The following is a 26,592-nucleotide window of genomic DNA, read 5'->3' on the forward strand; positions in this document are numbered from 1 at the left end:
AACTGTTGCAACTTCAGCCGAAATCTTCTGCTGCAGGTCTTGCAAACTGTGAGGGTGGTTCCGATACATCTTAGACCTGAGGGCTCCCCACAAAAAGTAATCGGACACTGACACATCAGATGACGCGGGTGGCCAGCTAGGCCCCAAATAGACTGACCTCTGCTACCAAGCCTGTGAGGCGTGAAGAGACTGTAAATGTGCTCCAAGGTTTGGCTGGCTGTACAGGCAGTTGTGCTCCATCCTGTTGGAAGTAACTGTAGGTCCCTCCCTCCTCCGTCAATGCTGCCGCAAATGGGTACAAAATGGTGACAATGTAACACGCCAAAGTCAGCGTCGGAGGAAATAAGATGGGATCAACAATGCAGCGTGGAGACACTGCACACCAAACCCCAACCCTCTGGTTATGCAGTCGTGCTTGGTGGTAGTTGTGCAGATTCTCCACTGGCCAGAACCTGTGATTCTCTATGAGTTGAGATATCTATCCAGGTCCAATCAGGCTTCATCAGACATAAAAAAGAGATGCATGTCCAAGCCATTCATTGTTATCTCAGTGACCAGCCACTCACAAAGCTGGAGGCGCTGAGAATCATAAGGTGGCTTTAATGCACGTGCAACAGACACTCGGTAGGGATGCATGCGCAGGTTTATTCGTACACATGATCGACGTGGTCATGGTCCTTTCCCATAGGTGCCAAGTTTGTTTAGTAGGACTCTGAAGCAATTTCGGGTGAACTGTAGCCACGTTTTCTGGTGAGCGGGCACGTTTCGGAATGTTTTTGACTTGTTCAAAACAGATCCCGCCTGACTGTGGGTTGCATGGCACCCTTTGCTGGCACTTTGACACCATGAAACTTCTCAGCAAACAAGTGACCACACAGTTTCCACCTCTCTGTTGTCACGTAACTCTCCACAGCGAACACCCTCTGCTCCACTGTGAGCACCATCGTCTCCTTTGCACTGCTCCACTCACACTGACACAGCCCACACTACCCTCTGAACTGGTGTGGATCATGTGGCAGGCATACAAGTCGTGTGCGCGTCACGGGGTCTGGTTATATGCATACATTCACGTCCAGTCGTACTCACTTGCCCGGGTCACTTTTATTTGCCCCACCCTCCATGCGGCATATGCTCTTTCGGACATGCTCGAACGATCAGACACCTTTTTTGATTCAGCAGCCATTATGAAGTATATATTGCTACGTCGCTCCGTTAAAGTGTTCCTACACTAGGGTTGGTGCCATTTGACACGGTGGCGACAGCGAAAAACTACCGTATGGACCGAATGGAGTGACGTTTTGCACGCTGCAGGTATACGAGAACCTTCAGGCACGACACAAGGCAACAGGTAAATCACTGCTTTGCCAATGTTGTACCCATTCTTATGTCGTGTATCTGTTGCTCGTTTCTGTTGATATTGTTATTTTAATAACACTGATCGCTTTACACAATATTACAAACCAAAGCAAATTGTACGAATAAAAATTACTCCTCCTTGTAAAGGAACATCCTTCTCTAGCATTTCTTTTCCTCAACAGTAGTTGCCGATACCAGTATTTTCCGAATTTTGGAGAGGTGAGTATTATCTCAGTAGCTTTTCTGAAAACTTTCATATAATTTTATACACAGTATGCCATATTTATAGCTAAAATGTATGAAAAGGAATTACGTTATAAAATATTTTAGTCTCGAAGTTACAATCGATAAGTACTAGTTCTGAATGTACAGTTAAATGTTTTTAGAAACATTTCAAATTACGAATTATTTGAACACTTAAAATTTCTGTTATTAATTGCGCAGTCCTGTATTGTTTACTATGTTTATTTCTGGATTCATTTATGAGATGATAATCGAAATTAATAATGTGACGAAAACTAGTAGGAATTCATTTGTTAAGAAAAATTGTGAATCCTTTGGAATATGGTTATTTCCGCATGGTGTGCTTGCCTCTGGTGTAATACGATGTATTTTTGTCTAATAGATGCGATCGATGTAATTTCGGCCTTGATAATGTGAAAAATCAAAATACATGTTTGATGTACTAGAATGTGAGAGAATCAGTGGAAAATATATTTACGTAAAAAATTCTGCAACAACAGTCTTCCACTTTATTTAGTTCAAACCAATGGTGAGGACCTGGTGTTAAGATTTTCAGCTTGAAGAATCAGACTGCTAGACAAGAACTGGAGCACTAACAACATGACAAGCTAAGTAAACTTGAAAGTTTATTGTAGACTTCACTCCTCTCAAAATCTTCATAAAAGAATTTGCTTATTAATCGCTTGGACTGGTCATTGTTTAATGTCAACAATAGGTGGAAGGAGGTGGGGGGGGGGGGGGAGATTACATTCTGTAAAACAGATTTATTTAAAAATGGGGAAGCCTTTGTGCTTGTGCTATGGACTAATTGGTATTTCGGTTGTTTACTTGGTTATTAGAGAACATAAACACACACAAGACCCCAAACAAATACCAAATAATACCGGTATCGGTTTTAACCGGTCGGTTTTTGCCCCCAGCCTACAGACTCCGATCGCTGTCGCTGGTGATGGTTATCTCGAGTGAATGTAGCTCATCAGCAGAACAGCGGCAACACCTGTGACGGCGGGGAAGCTTGGATCGAAGTGTGGCGAGCAGCAGTGCTTGGGTTGTGAGGTGCTGCGGCCGCGACGTGTGAGGTGTGCGGGGGAGGGGGGGGTTATGTGTATAGGTATAGAACCAAACACCTTCCACCTATCTAGTTTCCAACCTCATTTTATTTAGCAATCAGTTTCAGCGTGCTACTACGCCATCTTCAGGCACCTGACCCACATGTAGGAAGACTACCTCGGTTGTGATCAAAGCAGGGACCAGCAATACCGCTATTACTCGCTTTCTGCTTGCTATAGCGACCACTTCAACCATCATCTCCCGACCAATCATCGGAAGATGATGGTTGAAGTGGTCGCTATAGCAAGCAGAAAGCGACTACTAGCAGTATTGCTGGTCCCTGTTTTGATCACAACCGAGGTAGTCTTCCTACATGTGGGTCAGGTGCCTGAAGATGGCGTAGTTGTACGCTGAAACTGATTGCTAAATAAAATGAGGTTGGAAACTAGATAGGTGGAAGGTGTTTAATTTGACTTCCTCTGTCGAACAGCCGAGTCCCGCAACCATCTCTAAAAAGACGGACAACAGAGACTTTCGGAAGACTATTGTAAGTAATGTTTAATCCCTATTCAGCTTAGTCCATCTGATCGTGACAGTCGTACTAGCACGCTTCAGGGAGAGAGAACCAGCTGGCGAGTAAGTAGCGACTGAGCGCCAACATTCTCAGATTCGTCATGCCCTCGCATGAGTAACCTGGGAAGCAAGCAAGGGAGGAAGGTATCCGTAATAGCAGTGACGTAACACCGCTGCCTTGGTTTCTAACGTATGCAACCCACATCAGACTGGTACTCGCTCAGTTTCTGATCTGTACTAGCCACGCTACTACTGCTGCGACTGTTCCAAGCAGGCTACCACGAGGAGCCGAGGCAAACTGCCAGGAACAGCGCTTACCCGACTGGCAACCATTCGGCGTGGGCGTGAGTTCTGTGCAGAGCAGCAGCACCACACACCGCAGTGCAGCCTGCGACCGCCAGCTCAACCGTAGAGGCAGAACTGGGCGGATTAAACAACTTACGGCTGCAAGACCACAGGGAGGCGCGCGGCCGCTGGAACACCGCACTCTAGCACGACGTGGGAGCGGGCGTAGAAGTGCGAGCCAGCAGTGCCCGAGGACCACGGGCAAACTACGCGAACAGCGCTAGCTCCGGCTCCCGCATGAACGCCACCAGCTTTAAGCCGTCGGCACACGGACCGTGCTGTCGAACGTTAACGCTGAGCGTGCCAAGTTCAACGTGCTGCTGAACGCTCAGGAATGATGCGACTTGTGCACACGGTACGTGGCTCCCAACGTGGTATACGCGATCGCAACGCAATCCAGCGGCAGTTGAGGGAGGTTTCTAGTTCGTAAATCACACTGTTTACTCAACGGGCGCGCGTAAAATTCCCACGTTAGCCCTATTAAAACGCACAAATCCTCCATCGTCCACGAAAACGAAAGTACCATGTTCAATCAATAAGGACACAGACTTATAGAAGTTCCGTTACAAACAGTGCGGTACTAATTTGGAATACTTCTCCGCATAAGATAAACATTATTTCATCATTCCCACATTTTAGTAAAAGCCCCAAGATTAGTCTTACCTGATCACTGTTCCTACCCAGTAGCAGAATCTTTGCAACATGTGAATTACGAAGCGTAAAAGAAAAAGGAGCAAAATATCTTTATACAAGTAGCGCAAGTTGTCCTGAAGACAAAGCCAATCCAACGAAGTCACCCCTCAAAAAAAGGTGAATTTGTATTTACATAACATCAAATATTATAGCATATACTTTTATTAAACTGACAAAGTATCAGACCCTACTAAAAACGCAAATGTTAGGAAAAAAAATCTGGAAGTGTCAAGACGCGAACCACCGCCCCAACAAAATCTCATGAATAGACAGAGACGCTACTCCTTAACTTTTTAAAAAATCTTATTTTGTTCGTTTTCGTTCGTTGTATCTGCTCTGGGTGGACGTCGAAAGACACCCATTTCAGTTCATTGTTGATCCATTAACTCAGTTTTTTTTTATTACACAAGGCAGCTAGCCATCTGACCGAACACGCTGAGCTACCGTGCCGGCTACTAAACTAACAATAATTCCCTTTTACTTTATCATATTGTATTACGCTTTAAGAATGTTAATTATAGATAATTGTTACTAATTGAAATTTAATTATAACAAATTTTACCAGGAACAATGCGTTTTGGGTGGATCTTCAGTGTGTCGCTGCCTTCAAATAGCCTGCTCTAATAATACGCAAGTTACAATAATTCTTTTGCGACGAATATGATGTTCCTCCTCCCCCCCCCCCCCCCCCCCCCCCTGTGAACGATGGACCTTGCCGTTGGTGGGGAGGCTTGCATACCTCAGCGATACAGATACCCCCCCGTTGTGGTTGCACCTACGATACGGCTATCTGTTCAGAGGCCAGACAAACGCGTGTTTCCTGGAGAGGGGCAGCAGCCTTTTCAGTAGTTGCAGGGGCAACAGTCTGGATGATTGACTGATCTGGCCTTGTAACATTAACCAAAACGGCCTTGCTGTTGTGGTACTGCGAACGGCTGAAAGCAAGGGGAAACTACAGCCGTAATTTTTCCCGAGGGCATGCAGCTTTACTGTATGGTTAATGATGATGGCGTTCTCTTGGGTAAAATATTCCGGAGGTAAATTCGGATCTCCGGCGGTTCTAGGTGCTCAGTCCGGAACCGCGCGACCGCTACGGTCGCAGGTTCGAATCTTGCCTCGGGCATGGATGTTTGTGATGTCCTTAGGTTATTTAGGTTTAAGTAGTTCTAAGTTCTAGGGGACTGATGACCACAGAAGTTAAGTCCCATAGTGCTCAGAGCCATTTGAACTATTTTCGGATCTCCGGGCGGGGACTACTCAAGAGGACGTCGTTAGGTGAAAGAAAACTGGCGTTCTACGGATCGGAGCGTGGAATGTCAGATCCCTTAATCGGGCAGGTAGGTTAGAAAATTTAAAAAGGGAAATGGATAGGTTAAAGTTCGATATAGTGGGAATTAGTGTAGTTCGGTGGCAGGAGCAACAAGACTTTTGGTCAGGCGAATACAGGGCTATAAATACAAAGTCAAATTGGGGTAATGCAGGAGTAGGTTTAATAATGAATAAAAAAATAGGAATGCGGGTAAGCTACTACAAACATCATAGTGAACGCATTATTGTGGCCAAGATAGACACGAAGCCCACGCCTACTACAGTAGTACAAGTTTATATGCCAACTAGCTCTGCAGATGACGAAGAAATTGAAGAAATGTATGATGAAATAAAAGAAATTATTCAGATAGTGAAGGGAGACGAAAATTTAATAGTCATGGGTGACTGGAATTCGGTAGTAGGAAAAGGGAGAGAAGGAAACGTAGTAGGTGAATATGGATTGGGGCTAAGAAATGAAAGAGTAAGGCGCCTGGTAGAATTTTGCACGGAGCACAACTTAATCACAACTTAATCACAACTTAATCACAACTTAATCACAACTTAATCACAACTTAATCACAACTTAATCACAACTTAATCACAACTTAATCACAACTTAATCACAACTTAATCACAACTTAATCACAACTTAATCACAACTTAATCACAACTTAATCACAACTTAATCACAACTTAATCACAACTTAATCACAACTTAATCACAACTTAATCACAACTTAATCACAACTTAATCACAACTTAATCACAACTTAATCACAACTTAATCATAGCTAACAATTGGTTCAAGAGTCATAAAAGAAGGTTCTACACCTGGTAGAAGCCTGGAGATACTGACAGATTTCAGATAGATTATATAATGGTAAGACAGAGATTTAGGAACCAGGTTTTAAATTGTAGGACATTTGCAGTGGCAGATGTGGACTCTGACCACAATCTATTGGTTATAAACTATAGATTAAAACTGAAGAAACTGCAAAAAGGTGGAAATTTAAGGAGATGGGACCTGGATAAACTGACTAAACCAGAGGTTGCACAGAGTTTCAGGGAGAGCGTGGCATGAATGGGGGAAAGAAATACAGTAGAAGAAGAATGGGTAGCTTTGAGGGATGAAGTAGTGAAGGCAGCAGAGGATCAAGTAGGTAAAAAGAAGAGGGCTAGTAGAAATCCTTGGTTAACAGAAGAAATATTGAATTTAATTGATGAAAGGAGAAAATACAAAAATGCAGCGAGTGAAGCAGGCAAAAAGGAATAAAAACGTCTCAGAAATGAGATCGACAGGAAGTTCAAAATGGCTAAGCAGGGATGGCTAGAGGATAAATGTAAGGATGTAGAGGCCTATCTCACTAGGGGCAAGATAGATACTGCCCACAGGAAAATTAAAGAGACCCTTGGAGAAAAGAGAACCACTTGTATGAATATCAAGAGCTCAGATGGAAACCCAGTTCTAAGCAAAGAAGGGAAAGTAGAAAGGTGGAAGGAGTATATAGAGGGTCTATACAAGGGCGATGTACTTGAGGACAATATTATGGAAATGGAAGAGGATGTAGATGAAGTTGAAATGGGAGATACAATACTGCGTGAAGAGTTTGACAGAGCACTGAAAGACCTGAGTCGAAACAAGGCCCCGGGAGTAGCCAACATTCGATTAGAACTACTGACAGCCTTGGGAGAGCCAGTCCTGACAAAACTCTACCATCTGGTGAGCAAGATGTATGAGACAGGCGAAATTCCCTCAGACTTCAAGAAGAATAATATAATAATTCCAATCCCGAAGAAAGCAGGTATTGACGTGTGAAAATTACCGAACTATCAGTTTAATAAGTCATGGCTGCAAAATACTAACGCGAATTCTTTACAGACGAACGGAAAAACTAGTAGAAGCTGACCTTGGGGAAGATCAGTTTGGATTCTGTAGAAATATTGGAACACGTGAGGCAATACTGACCCTACGGCTTATCTTAGAAGCTAGATTAAGGAAAGGCAAACCTACGTTTCTAGCATTTGTAGACTTAGACAAAGCATTTGACAATGTTGACTGGAATACTCTTTCAAATTCTGAAGGTGGCAGGGGTACAATACAGGGAGCGAAAGGCCATTTACAATTTGTACAGAAACCAGATGGCAGTAATAAGAGTCGAGGGGCATGAAAGGGAAGCAGTGGCTGGGAAGGGAGTGAGACAGGGTTGTAGCCTCTCCCCGATGTTATTCAATCTGTATATTGAGCAAGCAGTGAAGGAAACGAAAGAAAAATTCGGAGTAGGTATTAAAATCCGTGGAGAAGAAATAAAAACCTTGAGGTTCGCCGATGACATTGTAATTCTGTCAGAGACAGCAAAGGACTTGGAAGAGCTGTTGAACGGAATGGATTGTGTATTGTAAGGAGGATATAAGATGAACATCAACAAAAGCAAAACGAGGAAAATGGAATGTAGCGGAGTTAACTCGGGTGATGCTGAGGGAATTAGATTAGGAAATGAGACACTTACAGTAGTAAAGGAGTTTCGCTATTTGGGAAGCAAAATAACTCATGATGGTCGAAGCAGAGAGGATATAAAATGTAGACTGGCAATGGCAAGGAAAGCGTTTCTGAAGAAGAGAAATTTGTTAACATCGAGTATAGATTTAAGTGTCAGGAAGTCGTTTCTGAAAGTATTTGTATGGAGTGTAGCCATGTATGGAAGTGAAACATGGACGATTAATAGTTTGGACAAGAAGAGAACAGAAGCTTTCGAAATGTGGTGCTACAGAAGAATGCTGAAGATTAGATGGGTAGATCACATAACTAATGGGGAGGTGTTGAATAGGATTGGGGAGAAGTGAAGTTTGTGGCACAACTTGACAAGAAGAAGGGATCGGTTGGTAGGACATATTCTGAGGCATCAAGGGACCACCAATTTAGTATTGGAGGGCAGCGTGGAGGGTAAAAATCGTAGAGGGAGACCAAGAGATGAATACACTAAGGTGATTCAGAAGGATGTAGGTTGCAGTAGGTACTGGGAGATGATTCTTGCGCAGGATAGAGTAGCATGGAGAGCTGCATCAAACCAGTCTCAGGACTGAAGACCACAACAACAAACATGTTTCTCATTTTTTATTGGTACGAATCACACAACTAACAACGCGTTTTCCAGTGATTTTCAATTTGTTGGTGCTCAGAAACGGCATATATACATATTGGCTTGAAATGAATGCCAATTTGGCGTCTCTCAACTCTGTACTGAAGGAAGGGAGACGGTGTGCGTGTGACGTAGGTGGCGTTGTGCCATCTCATTGGTCAACGCTCAGACGCACGCTCAGAATGTCTGACATGCCAGATAGTGCTCTGCACGTTCGGAAAGACTTCCGAACGTGCTATTCCACGCTATGATGTCAGAAACTCGGCACACGCAACGTTCGGATGCACGCTCCGTGTGCGGACGGCTTCAGCGAGGTGCGAGTAGCCCCGCAAGACGCCTTCTGTCTCACCACGAGGCCATCTCTAGCGCGGCCTTGCTGAAAGAGCAGCCACATCCTGTGGCAAGTTGCAGCTGCAGCTACAGCGGCTTTGAGACATAATTTCGAAATCGAATACCAATTTTTGAAGTAAAATGGATCGTGACACCTAGCAACACACACACTTTCACATCTACGTCAGTTGATATTACGTAAATTCTACTTACGACATCGTAAGGGATCCACAGTCCCTTACGCAAAGATAGCGAGTGATATTGTTGTCACTCGCAGTTGAATCACTGAGTGAGTGGATGTTCTAATGGGAGTGGGAGGAAGAACATCGTACCAGCTGAGTGTGTGCCCGCATCACCGAGGGTTGACACCCTCCCCCCTCTCCTCTCCTCCGCCCCCAGAAAACCAAATTATATAGAATAGTGTACCGAAAAGTAATTATCAGGTGTAGAAGTCATCATCAGCCAATTCAATCATTAAATGATGTGGCCTCTTAGAGTCGTGGATTCAGATACGATTTCAGCTGTCTTCTCCAAGTGGGACGGTCTTGGGCAATTCTCTGCCAGGTGTTACCATTGATCTTCTTGATATCTTTGTCCCATCTGTCTGGTGGTCTTCCTCTAGGCCTCCAGTGCCCTCTCGGAGTCCACTCCAGTACTAGCTTCGTCCATCTGTTGTCTTTTCTTCTTGCGACGTGGCCAGCCCACTGCCATTTCATGGAACCTACTGTCTTTAAGATGTCGTCAACCTTCGTCACAGACCGGATGTCATCTGCCTTTTTCCTGTCATTTCTTGTATAGCCCATCATTGATCTCTCCATGGCTCTCTGTGCTTTCCTAAGTTTCCCTTTTGTAAATGAGTTGTGTCCATGTCTCGCAGCTATACGTCATCACAGGAAGAATGCATTGATTAAATACTGCTTTCTTCAGATTTACTGGCATTTTTGATCTGCATACTGTTGAATTCTTCCCAAATGCTTGCCAGCCAAGCTTGATGCGTAGATAATTTCTGGCCTTATGTCTACATTCATATTTATAATCGGGCCAAGGTACACATATTCACTGACCTCTTCTAATAGACTGTCCTTGACTTTCACATCTCCAGCTGGGACCCATTTTTTGGACATGACTGTTGTTTTGGAGATGTTCATGTTCAAGCCCACCAGCTGACATTCCGATGCAAGATCTGTAACTAAGTTTTGGAGCTCTGCGAAGTCTTTGGCCAGTAAGGCGATATCATCAGCAAATCTCAAGTTGGTAAGCCTTCTTCCATTAATTCTACTTCCCTTCCATTACCTTCCCAGCTCAGCTTTGACATAGCCATTTCCAATACAGCAGAGAACAGTTTTGGGGAGATGGGATCGCCTTGCTTGACACCCCTCATGATGCGGAATTCTTGAGTTGATTCGCCGGTGTTAACATAAGCTGAAGAATTCTCGTAGATTTTCCTGAGCACTTCAATGTATGCTGCTCCCACCCCTTGTTCACTCAAAGCTTGGAGGACAGCTACATCGCTAACGGAGTCAAATGCCTTTTCAAAGTCAACAAAGGCAATGCACAGAGGCAGTTGGTATTCATTCGCTCTGCTTATCACTAACGGTCAAAATGTGGACAATAGTGCTAAAATTGCTTCGGAATCCAGCTTGTTCTATAGGTTGGGCTGAGTCTAGGGTGGAACTAATTCGGTTTAACAAGATCTTTGTGAAAATTTTGTACAAAATTGAGAGCAAGCTGATAGAACGGTAGTTTTTAATATTGTGAATACTTCGTTTCTTGTGTATCAAAATAATCTTAACCTTGTTCCACGATAGTGGGATTGAAGGTGTAGAAGTATGAAACCAGGATTTGGTTGCTATAATCACACGTCTGTTGTTTCAAACTTATAAACGATATTTTATTCAAAATAATCTCCATTGCTGTTCATACATTTCTCCAACCTCTCCGGCAGGTTATGCATGCCATGCCAAAAAAACAGTTCCTCTTTTGAAGCGAACCAGTCAGCGAGCCACTTTCGCACATTTTCATACGAATTGAAACGTTGTTCAACGAGAGCGTATCCCAGTGATGGAAATAGGTAACAATTGGACGGAACCAAGTCTGGAGAATAAACAACATGCCCTAGTATTTCCCAACTGAACGCTTAGATCGTTTCCCTGACCCGTTATGCTGTGTGTGATGGGCGTTGTCATGCAGTAATGTGACTGTGTGTTGCCTTTGTCCATATTTCGGTCGTTTTTCACGTAATACTCGATTTTAATCGATCATTTGCTGTTGGTAGTGACCAGTGTTAACGGTTTCACTAGATTTTAACAGCTCATAATAGATGACACCCTTGTGATCCCACCAAACACAGAGCATTGTCTTGTTTCCAATGCGATTTGGTGTTGCAGTGGAGGTCGTTGGTTTGCCTGGATTCAACCTAGATTTACGACGCTTGCTATTCTCAAAATATATCCATTTTTCATCACTGCCAATATTCGACGGAGAAACTACTTTCTTTTGTATCTGGCGAGCAGCATTTCACAAGTGGTCTTTCGATTTACTTGCTGTCTTTCATTCAGTTCGTGAGGAACCCATTTTCCCACTCTCTGCACCTTTCCAATAGCTTTCAACTGAAGAGAAACGGCTTTCTGCGTCATATTCAATTGGTCCTCTTCTTCCTTTTTGAGTATCACCTTCATCCAATAAGGCCTGCAATTCGTTCTCTTGGAACTTTTCGGTGGGTATCCGCGCTCGTCGTTTCTCACATCAAAATCACCACTTCAGAATTTTTTGAGCCACTCGAAACGCTGTGTTTTCTCAAGAGCATGTTCGCAGAAGGCTTTGACAAGCATTCGATGCGATTCTGTAGCAGTTTTCTTCAAATGATAACTGAAAACCAATGCTGTCCGCAAATCGTAGTTCGCATGCACAAAAAAAAGGGCTTTAAAACAGATACCGATGTATGGAACTTGGGTTACTGTGTGTTGACATTCGGCGTCAGCCGTTACAGGAAGCAGATGACGCTGCAGACGCGCACAATTAAGAGAAATCAGAGCTCGAACGGAAAGATTTAGGTGTTCCTGTTTCCCACGCGCCATTCGAGAGTGGAACAGTAGAGAAGTCGTATGAAAATGGTTCGATGAACCCTCTGCCAGGCACTTAAATGTGATTTGCGGAGTATCCACGTAGATGCAGAAATTGTACTTTTGGATTACTGTAAGATATTTATATTTTCAATGTTGAAACCACTTAAAATCATCAGCCCGTATTTTGCTACCATGAAATGATCTAGAACAGCTAAAGACCATAATAGGATAATAGGTTTCATGGGGAGCTACTCTTTTGGCTAATCCCATAATTAAATCTCATGTTGACAAAAGGATATGTTAAATAATATTGAGATTAAATTACACCACTGTTTTCAAAAGCAACGTTCATTCGTATAATGGTAGAGGACAAAAGATGTTTCACGTGTGCAACCGTAACCCAAATGCACCAGGTGAGTTAATATTAATAAAATATTGATTGTAATCTTAATTGTACCACATTATTATACAGTCTAACTATTTTAATGTACAAAGGAAGAACTCTTGAGTTGAAACAAATATCAATTAAAATAGCAATGCCCATCAGGCACCTTAATTCCACCATGAAGTATATATTTACATTTCATTTTTTTGACTTCGACCCTAATGTGGTGGGGTGAGGCATGATTATACATCGGTTTTTAAGAGACATAGTTCAGAGTGAGTTGATGCGGAGGTAGGTCTTTGAGATCTCAAAAGCTTTTAATTTTGTGAACGTCTTCCAAAATTAGGTTTTCAGCAGTGGGAAAACATGGCCGGTGGCTGTTATTGCGAACTTCTGTTGCAAACGGTGTTGACCGAACTATATCTTAGTATGAACATACAGTCCGAGACCGAGCGAGGTGGCGCAGTGGTTAGCACACTGGACTCGCATTCTGGTGGACCACGGTTCAAACCCGCGTCCTGCCATCCTGATTTAGGTTTTGCGTGATTTTTCTAAATCGCTTCAGCAAATGCCGGAACGGTTCCTTTGAAAGGGCATGGCAGACTTCCTTCCCTAGACTTCCCTAATGCGATGGGACCAATGATCTCCCCTTCCCCAAACCAATCAATCAACCGACTTGCCGCGACTTACCACAACGCCCATGCGAATTCCGTCTATAGTTTCAGGGGTCCGCGTTGTCGGTTGCCTCTGCACATTCTGAACGGACCCTACAGCTCTCCATTTCTTGTACAGATCTCTAGTTCTTGTCGTGGGGGGTTTCCTACCAAGATATATCGCTTGAAACATTTCTTTGCAGTCCTTGATGGAGCCTGTCTTCATGTAACACTCAACAATATCAATTTGTTATTCTGATGCAAGCTGCCCCACTTTCGTAAAACTCAGCCGTACGAACTTATGCACTTACTAATGCACTTATACGCAGTTGCACTTAACTTTTCGATAAAATTCAGCGTAGCCAACTTTGGAGACAGTTTACCACTTCACAAGCTGTTTGACTAGAGATGATTAACCGGTACGTGAGGCGTACCGATCTTCTATGGAACACCCAGTATAAGAGACATAGCATTAGGCATATGGTGATGTTTATTTCATAACGAAGCGTGTCCTCTATGTAAAGTTCCCATATTCGAGCCCGATAAACAGAAAAATCAATATAAAATTAACGGAAAAAGCATTACAAGGAGTTTCACAAACTTCACTCGGCCAGTACTGCATCTCTTATGAGACTATCGATTTTTTAAAGAGAGTTCTACAGACAGCTCAAAAAGTACTTCAAATCTGCTTTTGTTATTGGAAAGTGGATCACGAATTGATCTTCGTTTCCAAGTGCTACTTCCTTGATACGTGTTTGATGTCCCCAAGTTATTTCTGTGCACTTCCAAATCGCACTTCTATGCTTGCTTCTCTTCTTATTCGATTCTTGGCGCAGATCTAACGCATTACCTGAATTACATCCCCAATATCCATCCGAATAATCTCAATTTATGCCATATTGAAGTAAGTGCCACTAGAATTTTGGCAGGAGCGATTGGAAACTGCAGCGGACGGCACTGCTGCTGTATCAGCCGCCATGGCAGTTCCCTTGTCGTCACTTTAGTTGGTTCGTGGAAACCCTGCTTTATGCTCGCTGTGTGCACTGCACTGTTACTCCGACGGTCAGTGGTCTGACATTAACCCAGTCACGTGTCACGTCCGTTCAAAGTTACGACCGGAGCGCTCTTTCTTCATTCGTGTTAAAGCAGGATATGTAGAGCGAAGGTAAAAAGTATACACGCAACCAAATCTCATGTCAGACAAGAACACAGTCGTTGACGAGGGTTTTTTTCCTATTGTCAAAATTCTTCAATATTCAGAATGAGATTTTCACTCTGCAGCGGAGTGTGCGCTGATATGAAACTTCCTGGCAGATTAAAACTGTGTGCCCGACCGAGACTCGAACTTTTTTTTTAATCTCATTTTGTTGGTTTTTATCGTTGTATCTGCTCGGGGCGGACGTCGGAGACACCCGTTTCAGTTCGTCGTTGATCCGTTACCTGTTTTTTTATTACAGAGGTGAACTCGGGACCTTTGCCTTTCGCGGGCAAGTGCTCTACCATCTGAGCTACCGAAGCACGACTCACGCCCGGTCCTCACAGCTTTACTTCTGGCAGTATCTAGTCTCCTACCTTCCAAACTTTACAGAAGCTCTCCAGCGAACCTTGCAGAACTAGCACTCCTGAAAGAAAGGCAAAGGTTCGAGTCTCGGTCGGGCACACAGTTTTAATCTGCCAGGAAGTTTCTTCAATATTGTTCACACCATCCCATCCACTGCGGATGTTCACCTGTCTCTTTTGAACCAGTTTCATCCCATATTTTTAGTAAAATTTCACGCAGTAGCTGTTCTTCAGTGCATTAGGGAACTGCCTGACTTGGGAGAATACAGGGTATATTAAAAAGAGTCGTTCGATTTTTAAAAATATGTAACTTATGTTATTTAAGATATGTACGTGAACAACATATTATTGGAAAGAGCAAACTCTCGAGTTTTACATGGCTCCCGCTAAGAAGCAGGTGTGCGCCCACTTCAATTCTAGTGAAAATGGTGTCGGGACAACAGAAAGCGTTTTGTGTACGTTTTGAGCAGTGCGGGTCAATAACTATTCAGCGTGACTTTCGTACTAGGTGTGATGCGGATCTTCCTACACCACAGAGCATTAGACGATGGCATGAACAATTTCGAGAAACACGTGGTTCGTGTCAAGTAAATCGCTGGGCCACCTCTGTGTCAGACACAGACATCGAACGCATCCGCCACAGTTTCACAGACAGTCTGTGGAAATCTGTTCGCCGTGCAGCTCGACAGCTTAACGTGCCTCGAGTTTCCGTCTGGCGTGTGTTGCGTTGACATTTACAGATGAAACCATGCAAAATTCAGCTAATGCAAGCTTTTCGTAAAGGTGACAAGGATCAACGTGTAGATTACTGTAGTTTCGTTCTTGGCAAGATGGAGGATGACAGTTTCCTTCCTCGCTTAGTGTTTCGTGACGAGGCAACGTTCCATTTCATTGGAAACGTGAACTGTCACAATGTGAGAATGTGGGGTACGGAACAACCGCATGAAGTTGTACAACCTGAGACGGACTCCCCACAATTTAATGTGTTTTGTGCAGTTTCACGGGAAAAGTGGTACGATGCATTTTTCTTTTCCGAGAACACTGTTTCAAGATGCACATATCTCGGTATGCTTGAGAACACAGTTGGAGACTGATTCGTACGACTTCATTTACCAAGAGGATGGGGCATCGTCACACTGCCATCTAGAAGTGCGGGAATCCTTAAATCGAAGGATTACTGAACGATGAATCGGTCGCACTGAACCCAAATGATTCAGCCATACATAGTCACTGGACCTGACTGTTTCTGACTAGTTCTTGTGGAAGTTTATAAAAGACTCTGTTTATGTGCCTTCGTTACCATCAACAATGAATGAACTGAGACCTCGCATAACAGCAGCTGTGGAGGCTGTGACTCAAGACATGCTCGCTGCAGTGTGGGAACGATCTGAATACCGCACTGACATATGCTGTGCGTCTCAAGGGGGGCATACTGAACACCTATGAAAAGGTATTTCCCGTTCATCAAAAACCGAATTCATTGCTAATGTTTACTAGTCTTGTGAAATATAGACGTGTCAAATCTGCTGATTCTTTTTCATATACCCTGTGTAATAGTAGTAGTTTAAAATATTATAGCTCAGGTCATGAAAAACTAATTGAAGCTGTACTTAAGGAAATAAATGATGTGGGGATATAATGACAGTATATCCAACGTGTAGCTTTCTAAATTACACAGATGTACATTACTCATAAAAACTGTGTCGTCTGTAGGGCGGGGTTTGAAGCATAAAAAGAACAAACCATCGTCGTTCTCAGTAGCCTCATACCTCCTCTGCTATTTATGAAGTTAGATACTGAGGGTACACTAAATCCCAATTTATCGAAACTCGTTGCTGTGAAGGCTAATCCCCTGCCACAACTGGTCAGTCCATAGCCAGCCCGCTCTTGCTTAACTTTCTGTAGGCTCCTTTGGAGGCGAGCATCTGCGCTCCATGGCCCGCCCTCTGTTGGCCGCACCGCAAAACTGAGAGCACTATTCGGGCATCGGCGGGTGACTGCTGTAAAAAATGTGGAAGGGAGCCCTCCACAGTGTAGGGTAGATAGACGTAGTTTAATGACCGCAGAGCTTACATTCACGGCAATGGTGCGAATAGTCTGCACCGCAGTCGACAACCGTATTTGCCAGGGACAAGACGCCAACTCGTCTTTGATAGCGGCAGGACGCTGCCAACAGAGACCTTGTGTAGCAAGCGATGTATCTTCCACAGCATAAGATGTGCAGAAGCGAGAAAAACCACTGCACTGAAACTTTGCTTCGTGGTACCAGGTATCTTTAAGTGAGAAACTAATGAAGTGAAAGTTGTGTTATACTCATCAGGCGAAACTCTGTAAGCTAACCTTGGCCTGAACATGTGAAACTGTAATCTCTGGAACGTTGGAAAGTCTCCTTCCAGCATTTAATGGTTCCAGCTTGGAACTTATGTAGAAGTGGCTACGCTTTTTGTTGCCCTAAAAACGCACGGTAGAACTGCTCGTCATGGGCCTGAAATAAAATATTACCTGCGCAACGGAAAATGTGCTCCGCCTTGCAATGGCACGTCAAATATAATTTTCTACATCGTCATCTTAAATAAATCACGTTGCTGTGCAATACGAGAATGCTTATTTGTGCGAGACGGTTCTTCGATAGTAAACGTGGAGTAAGAGTCGTAACGTAAAGTGAGTCAAGAAATCTATTTCAGTGTAATTTTTGTATTAAAATGGTTCAAATCCCCCCCCCCCCAAGAACCATGGACCTTGCTGTTGGTGGGGAGACTTGCGTGCCTCAGCGATACAGATAGCCGTACCGTAGGTGCAACCACAACGGAGGGGTATCTGTTGAGAGGCCAGACAAACATGTGGTTCCTGAAGAGGGGCAGCAGCCCTTTCAGTAGTTGCAGGGGCAACAGTCTGGATGATTGACTGATCTGGCCTTGTAACACTAACCAAAACAGCCTTGCTGTGCTGGTACTGCGAACGGCTGAAACCAATGGGAAACTACAGCCGTAATTTTTCCCGAGGGCATGCAGCTTTACTGTATGATTAATGATGATTGCTTCCTCTTGGGAAAATATTCGGGGGGTAAAATAGTCCCCCATTCGGATCTCCGGGCGGGGACTACGCAAGTGGACGTCGTTATCAGGAGAAAGAAAACTGGCGTTCTAAGGATCGGAGCGTGGAATGTCAGATCCCTTAATCGGGCAGATAGGTTAGAAAATTTAAAAAGGGAAATGGATAGGTTGAAGTTAGATATAGTGGGAATTAGTGAAGTTCGGTGGCAGCAGGAACAAAACTTCTGGTCAGGTGAATACAGGGTTATAAATACAAAATCAAATAGGGGTAATGCAGGAATCGGTTTAATAATGAATAAAAAAATAGGAATGCGGGTAAGCTACTACAAACAGCATAGTGAACGCATTATTGTGGCCAAGATAGATACGAAGCCCACGCCTACTACAGTAGTACAAGTTTATATGCCAACTAGCTCTGCAGATGACGAAGAAATTGAAGAAATGGGAACAGGAATCCCATGTGCCTTCCACAGGTTCCATTTACCTGCTGGTTAACTTGGCCAGACGACCCCCGGCATCACCTAATACCATCCTAACAAATATTGCCCTAGAGATCAATGGCATGTGTGTGTTCAGGTATAAGATTCATTGGTTGAGGTAGCAGATGGTACTGTAGTCTTAGTTGGACCACCTGGTTATATGTGGTCCAGTCGCATTAAGTCTGAATAACCACCTTTTGCAGCATGGACATGCAGGTAGTGTGTCAGTGAGGGTGTGAAAGATGGGATGTGGGGCCTTGCTACCTCAGCCTACCGTGGTCAGCTGCTCTATGTTTCTCAGCTGACAATCCATTGTTCGAAGAGTCTAGTCGAGGTGCTCCCACAGATTCTCCACTGGGTTTTAATCTGGAGAGTTTGGTGACCAGGGGAGTGTGGTAAACTCATCCTGCTGCTCTTTGAACCACACACATACCTGCGAGCTGTGTCACAGATTGTGTTCTCTTGCCAATAGATGAAATTGTGCTGAGGAAGAAACAAACTGTGTGTAGGGGTCGACATTGTCATTAAGGATAAAAGCAAAAAATGAAATCATTGTATCGCATTGTTGACTGGGATGTCCCATTCGGGTTCGGCCGCCAAGTGCAAATCTTATTTCATTCAGTGCCACATTTGGCGACTTGCGGCCCATGATGAGGATGAAATGATGATGATAACACAACACCCTGGCCACGAGTGGAGAAAATCTCCAACCCAGCTGGGAATCGAACCTTGGCTTAGTGCATGGGAGGCAAGCACGGTACCACCCAGCTAAGCAGGTGGACAGGATAGAAACATATTTAGGTTGATTTGCTGTGCCGTCCACAATGGCGATAGCACAAAAGGAATACCATGAAAATATTCACCAGATCATAATGCCCCATCTGGCTTGCACCATTCCGATGACTGTTGCAGGTCCATACTAGCCAAAAACTGTCAGATGTAGCATAAAACGTGATTCCTCTGAAATGGCCACCAGTCTGGGGGAGAGACTGTTGTTAGCCCCTAGCTTCATGTGGGTGGTCAGTTGGTAAACAGTTGCTCGTATATTCGACTGTACACATCACTGCAGCCGTCATTCACCTCTGTCATGTATGGCCTATGGTGCACCGCAGTTGCCTCGGTGCTGGTTTTGGTTAGCGTCATTTTGCCATATGCAGTAGACTTTAACCATGGTGCACATGTGAACAGTTTACAAACTAAGCAATTTCGGAATAGTTCCACCCTAGGTCTTGAAAGCCAATGATCAAGCCCTTTCGGATTTCAGATAAATCACTCCATTTCCACATTACAGTGACTACACTGTTTTCTACATCGCCAACCTACTTTATATCCAATCCGCTATGAGTGCTGCCATTTACTGTGTGAATGGCTCTTGCATGTTGATGTCAAACATAGTCTGTGGTCACAAGAATACTACTGGACACTGTATGTAAGACCTATGTAACAAACATGGGAGAATAGTTGTAATAAATTCTTCATCACAGAATTATCGAATATTTATGTGATACATACCAGTCCAGTAAAGACTATAGGACAAACAATGCACTAAGGTGTAGAAGCTGGAGTGTTTGGCCACTACAGTGGGTGGTTGAACTGAGTTATCAGAGATCAGGTAGCCAGTAGGGCACAACCCTGGGTGGGCTGGCAGTGGAGTGGCGAGTGGATTCCTGGTTGTTGTCCAACATTTCGTCATGAAAACAGCATTGTTAAAACATCCACCTATTGTTCAGCAAACTAAAACGTCATGATGTCCAGAGGAGCCAGTGCCCCAACGTAGACCATTGGCTAGAAGGTGCTGAGGTTAGCGAGTGTCTTGTCGTCTCTGGCCATCCCTGACATCACTCAGCTAGTGAAGTGTCAATGTCAGCCACTCTACAAATATGCTGAATCCAACAGTAGGTGGCAGTTCGTGGTGGTGGCTGCACAGTGTAGGGGCAGTCACACGTGTCGGGGCAGGACGCAGTGGAGTGAGCAGAATTGTGCTACGGATCCACTGTGTAGGAGGCGGCTCTCGGTAACAGTGGCAGTCCACACAAGAGGAGGCGGACAGTGAGGAGTTCGCCCGCACAGGTGATGGCGGCCGAATGGCTGCTCGGTCTTGTGCTCGGACTGTAGAGCACAAGGATAGGAGGCCAGTACTGACTTGCGTGGGCCTGCACGTGCCCCATCTGTTGCTGGGCACTAAGTCATCAGCACTGGACTCCACGAGAAGAGCAGGCTCACAGCTAGCAGCTGTAGAGTCCAGAGTCGAGGAGTGGCAGGAAGTGTATCCGAGTGTACTAGTAAACCAGCTTAACACCCCCCTCCCCTGACCCAAACCCATGGAGATGGACGTCGTCTAGAAATGAGCAGTATTTATATGGCCTGGCCCTTGTTTTGCCAAAGCATTGGTTCCCACATGTAAACCGCAACAGAGCCACAGCTGAGACGTGAAGCCGTCAGGTCACCCACACCGCAGGGGCTCTGCCTTTCTGCTGGTTCCTTTGTTGTCCAGGCTATGTGGTAAACTCTCGACGCCATGGTGGCAGTACTTGTTGCCATCAGCAGGTCATCCCTGATGTGTGTACCTGGCAGGCCCCATCTGAAAGATCTTCATGAGGCTGTTGTGTTACCCCTAGCAGCGTCTTTGTTATTCAGCTGTGCCAATTAAATTAGTTGCAACCCAACAACCGTAAGCAATGACTTTAAACATAGCACAGACAAATGCGAGGCCACAATGACACTACTAGACTTCAGCAAAGCAGTTGACATTCTCAGCTTTGATATACTGCTGGGAAACAGCAAATGGCAGGTAGTGCCTTGTACTGGGTCAAAAGCGACTTGAGAAATAGACAGCAGGATGGCGTCTGGCGGGGAAATCTTCAGAACTGTAGGTCTCGAAGATGCATGTGTGTCAAATTTCAGCACAATCATCTGTAATGGTGAATAGTGCTCTTTGAGTTCCTAATCATTGCAGTTAAGGCTAAGGGTTACATGGTAAATAAAATCTTCTGCACTGGCTGATAAAGTACTATTACTACAGCTAGCACTGGTTACCCATCAATATAGGCGCATCCTCAGGTGATAGATGTTTTAAACAGTCGTGGCGCAGCAAAATAATTGCTTAGAGCAAAATCCCATCATTCGTTGTCAGCCGGCCGCTGTGGCCGAGCGGCTCTACGCGCTTCAGTCCGGAACCGCGCTGCTGCTACGGTCGCAGGCTCGAATCCTGCCTCGGGCATGGATGTGTGTGCTGTCCTTAGGTTAGTTACGTTTAAGTAGTTCTAAGTTCTAGGGGACTGATGACCTCAGAAGTAGAGTCCCATAGTGCTTAGAGCCATTTGAACCACCAGTTGTCAAAATAGAAACAGATAGCGCGCTAAAAGCAAGAATCCATGACTAAACTGATTGGGACCATGGAGCATCGTGCCTTAGACAACATAGAAGTGTGTTTGGCGCCAACGTGAGCTGTACTGATGAGTCAGTATTAAGAGCCACGTGAGCAACATGACGCTAGAACGAGTCTCCAACTGAAGTAAGGGTTACAGTCATTCTGTGCGTGTCTAAATTTACACCCTACATTAATATCGGTTTCGAGCAGAAAAGATGCTATTAAACTTAGTGGCAGGTTAAAACTGTGTGCTGGACCAAGACTCGAGCCCAGAATATCAAATTTCGTTTTAGATAAGCTAAATCATTATGGGGGCAGTGCACAAATGGTTTAATTCATACTTAACTGGAAGAACGCAGAAAGTTGAAATAAGTGCTTCATGTAATGTTAAAACAACAGCTGATTCCTCAAACTGGGGGGCTATCAAGTACGGGGTCCCACAGGGTTCTTGATATACATTAATGACTTACCATTTCACATTGATGAAGATGCAAAGTTAGTTCTTTTTGCTGATCATACAAGTATAGTAATAACATCCAAAACCAAGAACTAAGTGATGTAATTGTAAATTATGTAATTGTAAATGATGCTTTTCACAAAATTATTAAGTGGTTCTCAGCAAAAGGACTCTCTTTAAATTTCGATAAAACACAGTATATACAGTTCCGTACAGTAAATGGCACAACTCCAGTAATATATATAGACTTTGAACAGAAGTCTGTAGCTAAGGTAGAATTTCCAAAATTTTAGGTGTGTCCATTGATGAGAGGCTAAACTGGAAGCAACAAATTGATGGTCTGCTGAAATGTCTGAGTTCAGCTACGTATGCTATTAGGGTTATTGCAAATTTTGGCGATAAGAATCTCAGTAAATTAGCTTACTATGCCTACTTTCATTCACTGCTTTCGTATGGCATCATATTCTGGGGTAATTCATCGTTGAGTAGAAAAGTATTCATTGCTCAAAAACGTGTAATCAGAATAATTGCTGGAGCCCACCCATGGTCATCCTGCAGACATCTATTTAAGGATCTAGGGATCCTCACAGTATATATATTCACTTATGAAATTTGTTGTTAATAATCCAATCCAGTTCAAAAGTAACAGCAGTGTGCATAGCTATAACACTGGGAGAAAGGATGATCTTCACTATGCAGGATTAAATCTGACTTTGGCACAGAAACGGGTAAATTATGCTGCCACAAAAGTCTTTGGTCACCTACCAAACAGCATCAAAACCCTGACAGATAGCCAACTAACATTTAAAAATAAATTAAAAGAATTCCTAGATGACAACTACTCCTACTCATTGACTGAATTTTTAGATAAAAATTAAGGGGGGAAAAAACTTAAACATTAGTGTCATGCAATATTTTGTGTAATGTAATACCTTGTACATACATCTTTTATTAACCTGACACGTTCCACATCGTTACGAATACCGCGAATTGATGGCTTAGCTTCAGCTTAGGGGACTGTTCCCAAATGAATCTTTCACATAGTGCGGTGTCAACTGGTTTGAAACCAATTCACAAAATAAGACTGTGCCAAGCTGGGATTAATACCTGGGACTCTGTCTTGTGGGCAACGCTCTGACCGACTGGCGTATCCAGGAAGGTAGGAGAGAGACCTAGACTGGGGTTGAAGTTGACCCGTGTTCTGCTTTTGCAGATATCAGAACTGGCCGTCGCTGCGGTCGTGGCGCTGTGCTGCGTCCAGACGTGTGCGGGAGCCAACATCCTGGCCGTGTTCCCGCACGACGGCAAGAGCCACTGGATAGTCTTCCGCGAGCTGCTAGCCGAGCTCTCCAAGAAGGGTCACCGCGTCACCGTGCTGACGCGCTTCGTGGAAGAGGGACACCAGAGCTGGGATGTCATACCCCTCAAGGCTCGCATGGGAAGCGACGACGGTAAATGCACAGTTCCTTTCTCCACGAGAATTACACAGTGTCTTCCCTGCATGTTGAACACTCTCTCGTCCTGCAATCGAGTGACGAACAACCCATCAAAGGTCCAAGAAATATTGGCTGGACGAACCAGCCACACCGCCCACAACTATGACCTCTCCACTTTTTAAAACTGGCCTACACATTCATCTAACACATTAAAAGTATCTTTATCAACCCGACTGTAAAGTAATATCATGATCCCAACTACTAGCTGTACATCAGAAAGACACTCTCAGGCTTCTAATTAACTCAACATGGCAGTTTCATCTCTCACCCATTCTCCAAACCATCAAAGTCTTGACTGGACCTATCCTTTCCTATACAAATCCCCCAAACCTGCAACGCCTTATACTGGCCACTCATTCCACCACAATTGTATCAGTAAAATTACTTTTATTTGTCTAGATCGCAAAGTTATAGAATGATATGGCCATATTCGACTGTGATTGGAATAATCTTCAGATCCTAAATAGACAGAAAAATTATTTTTCATATCAAGTTCTACCAACTTACAACAACTAAAATGAAAGAATAAAAATGACAGAAAATACCAGAAAAATATCGTTTATCATGTGCACTAGTCATCAGTTGTACAGTCAAGTACTGAAACATTAAAATTATTAAATTATCTATGATTCTGCTATTTAAGGTAGAGACATAGATATGTCTGCTAGAGATCACCACTGTATTTTAATTATTGTATGAAAACACGCTAGAAAAGCAATGTTGGCAATTTAACTGATTGTTGTGGCTGTGCATGCCAAACTTCTCTGTACCGTATGTATGTTTGTCTCTCTCTTAAACAGCAGCAGAATTATAGAACCCACAGTACTGTTAATGTGTCACTACTTGATGGTACAACTTGTGATAAGTTACACATGGTCATAATAGTAATGTAATACTCATCTATCATTTCTCCTTTTTGTTGCCTTCATTGTAAGTTGATAGAACTTTCTATGAAGACGAATGAAGATTCTATATTGATAATTAAGATAGCTGTTCCAATTGCTTGACCATAACAGGTCTTATACAATTACATCACTCACTCGACACCCTTGAACACCAAGCACTCTGCCTCACTTTCCGTATCTACCCACCCCCACTCGACCCCCTGTGGGTCCGGGGTAAGAATAGGCCCGAGGTATTCCTGCCTGTTGTAAGAGGCGACTAAAAGGAGTTTCAACCGTTTCGGCCTTCGATGTGATGGTCTCCCTTGGGGTTTGACCTCCATTTTTCAAAATTCTACAGAAGTATGAGCCTTTTGGGGAAGAATGCCTTCCGCGGTGTACCACTGGTCCTCAGTGCACTAAAACCTTTGCACTCAGCATTGTACCAGCGTTGTAACCATACCCACTATTCCTCAAATTGGGCCTATACGCCTGATGGGTTGTACAAGTTACGCCCATAGTGCGTCCCCATCTGCACCTATGATCATGATGGACTTACCATGGCACCAGAAATCCAGCACGGTAGCCAGCCTGTCGTGGTGGGGTCGTCATGTACCCTCTAGGTTGTAGCCCCCTGACAACACAGGGATCGTACTGCCGATACCTGAGCTGCACCCTCCCCACATCAGCCAAGGAGTAGATGCCAGTCTCCTTGGGGCATCAGGACTCCTGGCAACGGTCATCCTGCCAGGTGGCCCTTGCTGAGGCTGGGTGGCGCCCGTGGGGAGAGCCCCTGGTCGGAGTGGGTGGTATCGGGGCGGACGTTTCGCAGATGAAACGTCAACACGTATCAGGTCGCTCTGCGGCCGAGTCTTTCAAAAGGAAAGGTACGGTTTCTAGTTCTGGTTCTCCTGCCCTTTCCCCCTTGGCCACTCCCTGGGAGGAGGGACAGGCCCGCCGGCTTGGGGCGAAGTACTTCCCCCGCTATTTGGTCTGTTCTCGAACCGATGGGGGGACGTTCGCCACCTCTAAGCCCATGTTCTTTGTTCAGCACATTGAGGACATCTTCGGGGAAATCGAGGCTCTCAGTTATATGCGTTCGGGGTCCGTTCTTATCAAGACCACCTCCGCCACACAGTCGGCGGCGCTACAGGCGTGCGACCGCCTAGGGGACATCCCAGTATCCATTGTCCCGCATCTGGCACTAAATAGGACGCAGGGGGCTATTTTTCATCGTGACCTCCTGCTACAATCTGATGAGGAGCTCAGGGCCAACCTGGAGCGCCGAGGCGTGCATTTCGTCCGGCGAGTCCAGCGCGGCCCCAAAGACCGTCGCATCGACACCGGGGCCTTTATCCTCACCTTCGAGGGGGACGTTCTCCCGGAGAAGGTAAAGGTGATGTGCTACCGGTGTGACATGCGACCTTATGTCCCGCCTCCTATGCGCTGTTTTCGGTGTTTGCGCCTTGGGCACATGTCGTCATGGTGTGAGGCTGAGCCCCTTTGTGGCGATTGTGGACGTCGTCCTCGTGAGGAACATACATGCACCCCACCACCTCGGTGCGTTAATTGTCCTGGCATCCACTCGCCTAGATCCTCAGACTGCCCCGCATATCAGAAGGAGAAGAAGATACAAGAACTCAAAACTTTGGATCAGCTCTCTTATTCTGAGGCCAGGAAGAAGTATGACCGCCTCAATCCCATGCCGTTGACCACTTCGTTTGCCTCAGTTGTGTCCACTCCTTCCGCTGTATCCTCACCCCTCTCCTGTCCCCCCTCCGCCTCCTCCCCCCATCCGGGGTCTCTGCCTCCGCCTCCCAAATCCCTCCCTTCCAAATCCTCCTCCCCCATGGCCCCCGCCCCCTCTGCCCCAGGGGCCACCCTTCCTCCTCCTCCTCCTCCTCCTCCTCCTCCTCCTCCTCCTCCTCCCCCCCCCCACCACCTGAGAAGCGATCCTCTTCTCAGGCGTCCATCGGGGAAACGTTCCGGAACCCAGCTTCCGAGGTCCGGCGTTCCAAAACGGACCCCGCGCGTGAGGACCTTCTTCGGGTCCAGCCCACCATCCCTCTGCCTCCTTGGACTTCTAAGAAGGCCTCCAAGAAGAAGTCTCCATCCCCCTCTCCACCCCGGCGCGTTTCGTCTGACGCTCCATCCATGA

The 26,592-nt window shown here is 44.9% G+C and overlaps 1 protein-coding gene across 1 annotated transcript in view; it reads left to right on the forward strand.

The window, feature by feature from the left end:
* The window catches only part of LOC124711505 (UDP-glucosyltransferase 2-like), a gene marked incomplete in the record, with an annotated part of 123,365 nt that overhangs the window by 60,055 nt on the left and 36,718 nt on the right, over nt 1–26,592 (forward strand). The window contains 1 exon segment of the mRNA XM_047241618.1: nt 23,271–23,508. Within this exon segment, the coding sequence (XP_047097574.1) occupies nt 23,271–23,508 (238 nt within the window).

This window comes from Schistocerca piceifrons, chromosome 8, assembly GCF_021461385.2.
Source record: "Schistocerca piceifrons isolate TAMUIC-IGC-003096 chromosome 8, iqSchPice1.1, whole genome shotgun sequence".
Lineage (NCBI taxonomy): Eukaryota > Metazoa > Arthropoda > Insecta > Orthoptera > Acrididae > Schistocerca > Schistocerca piceifrons.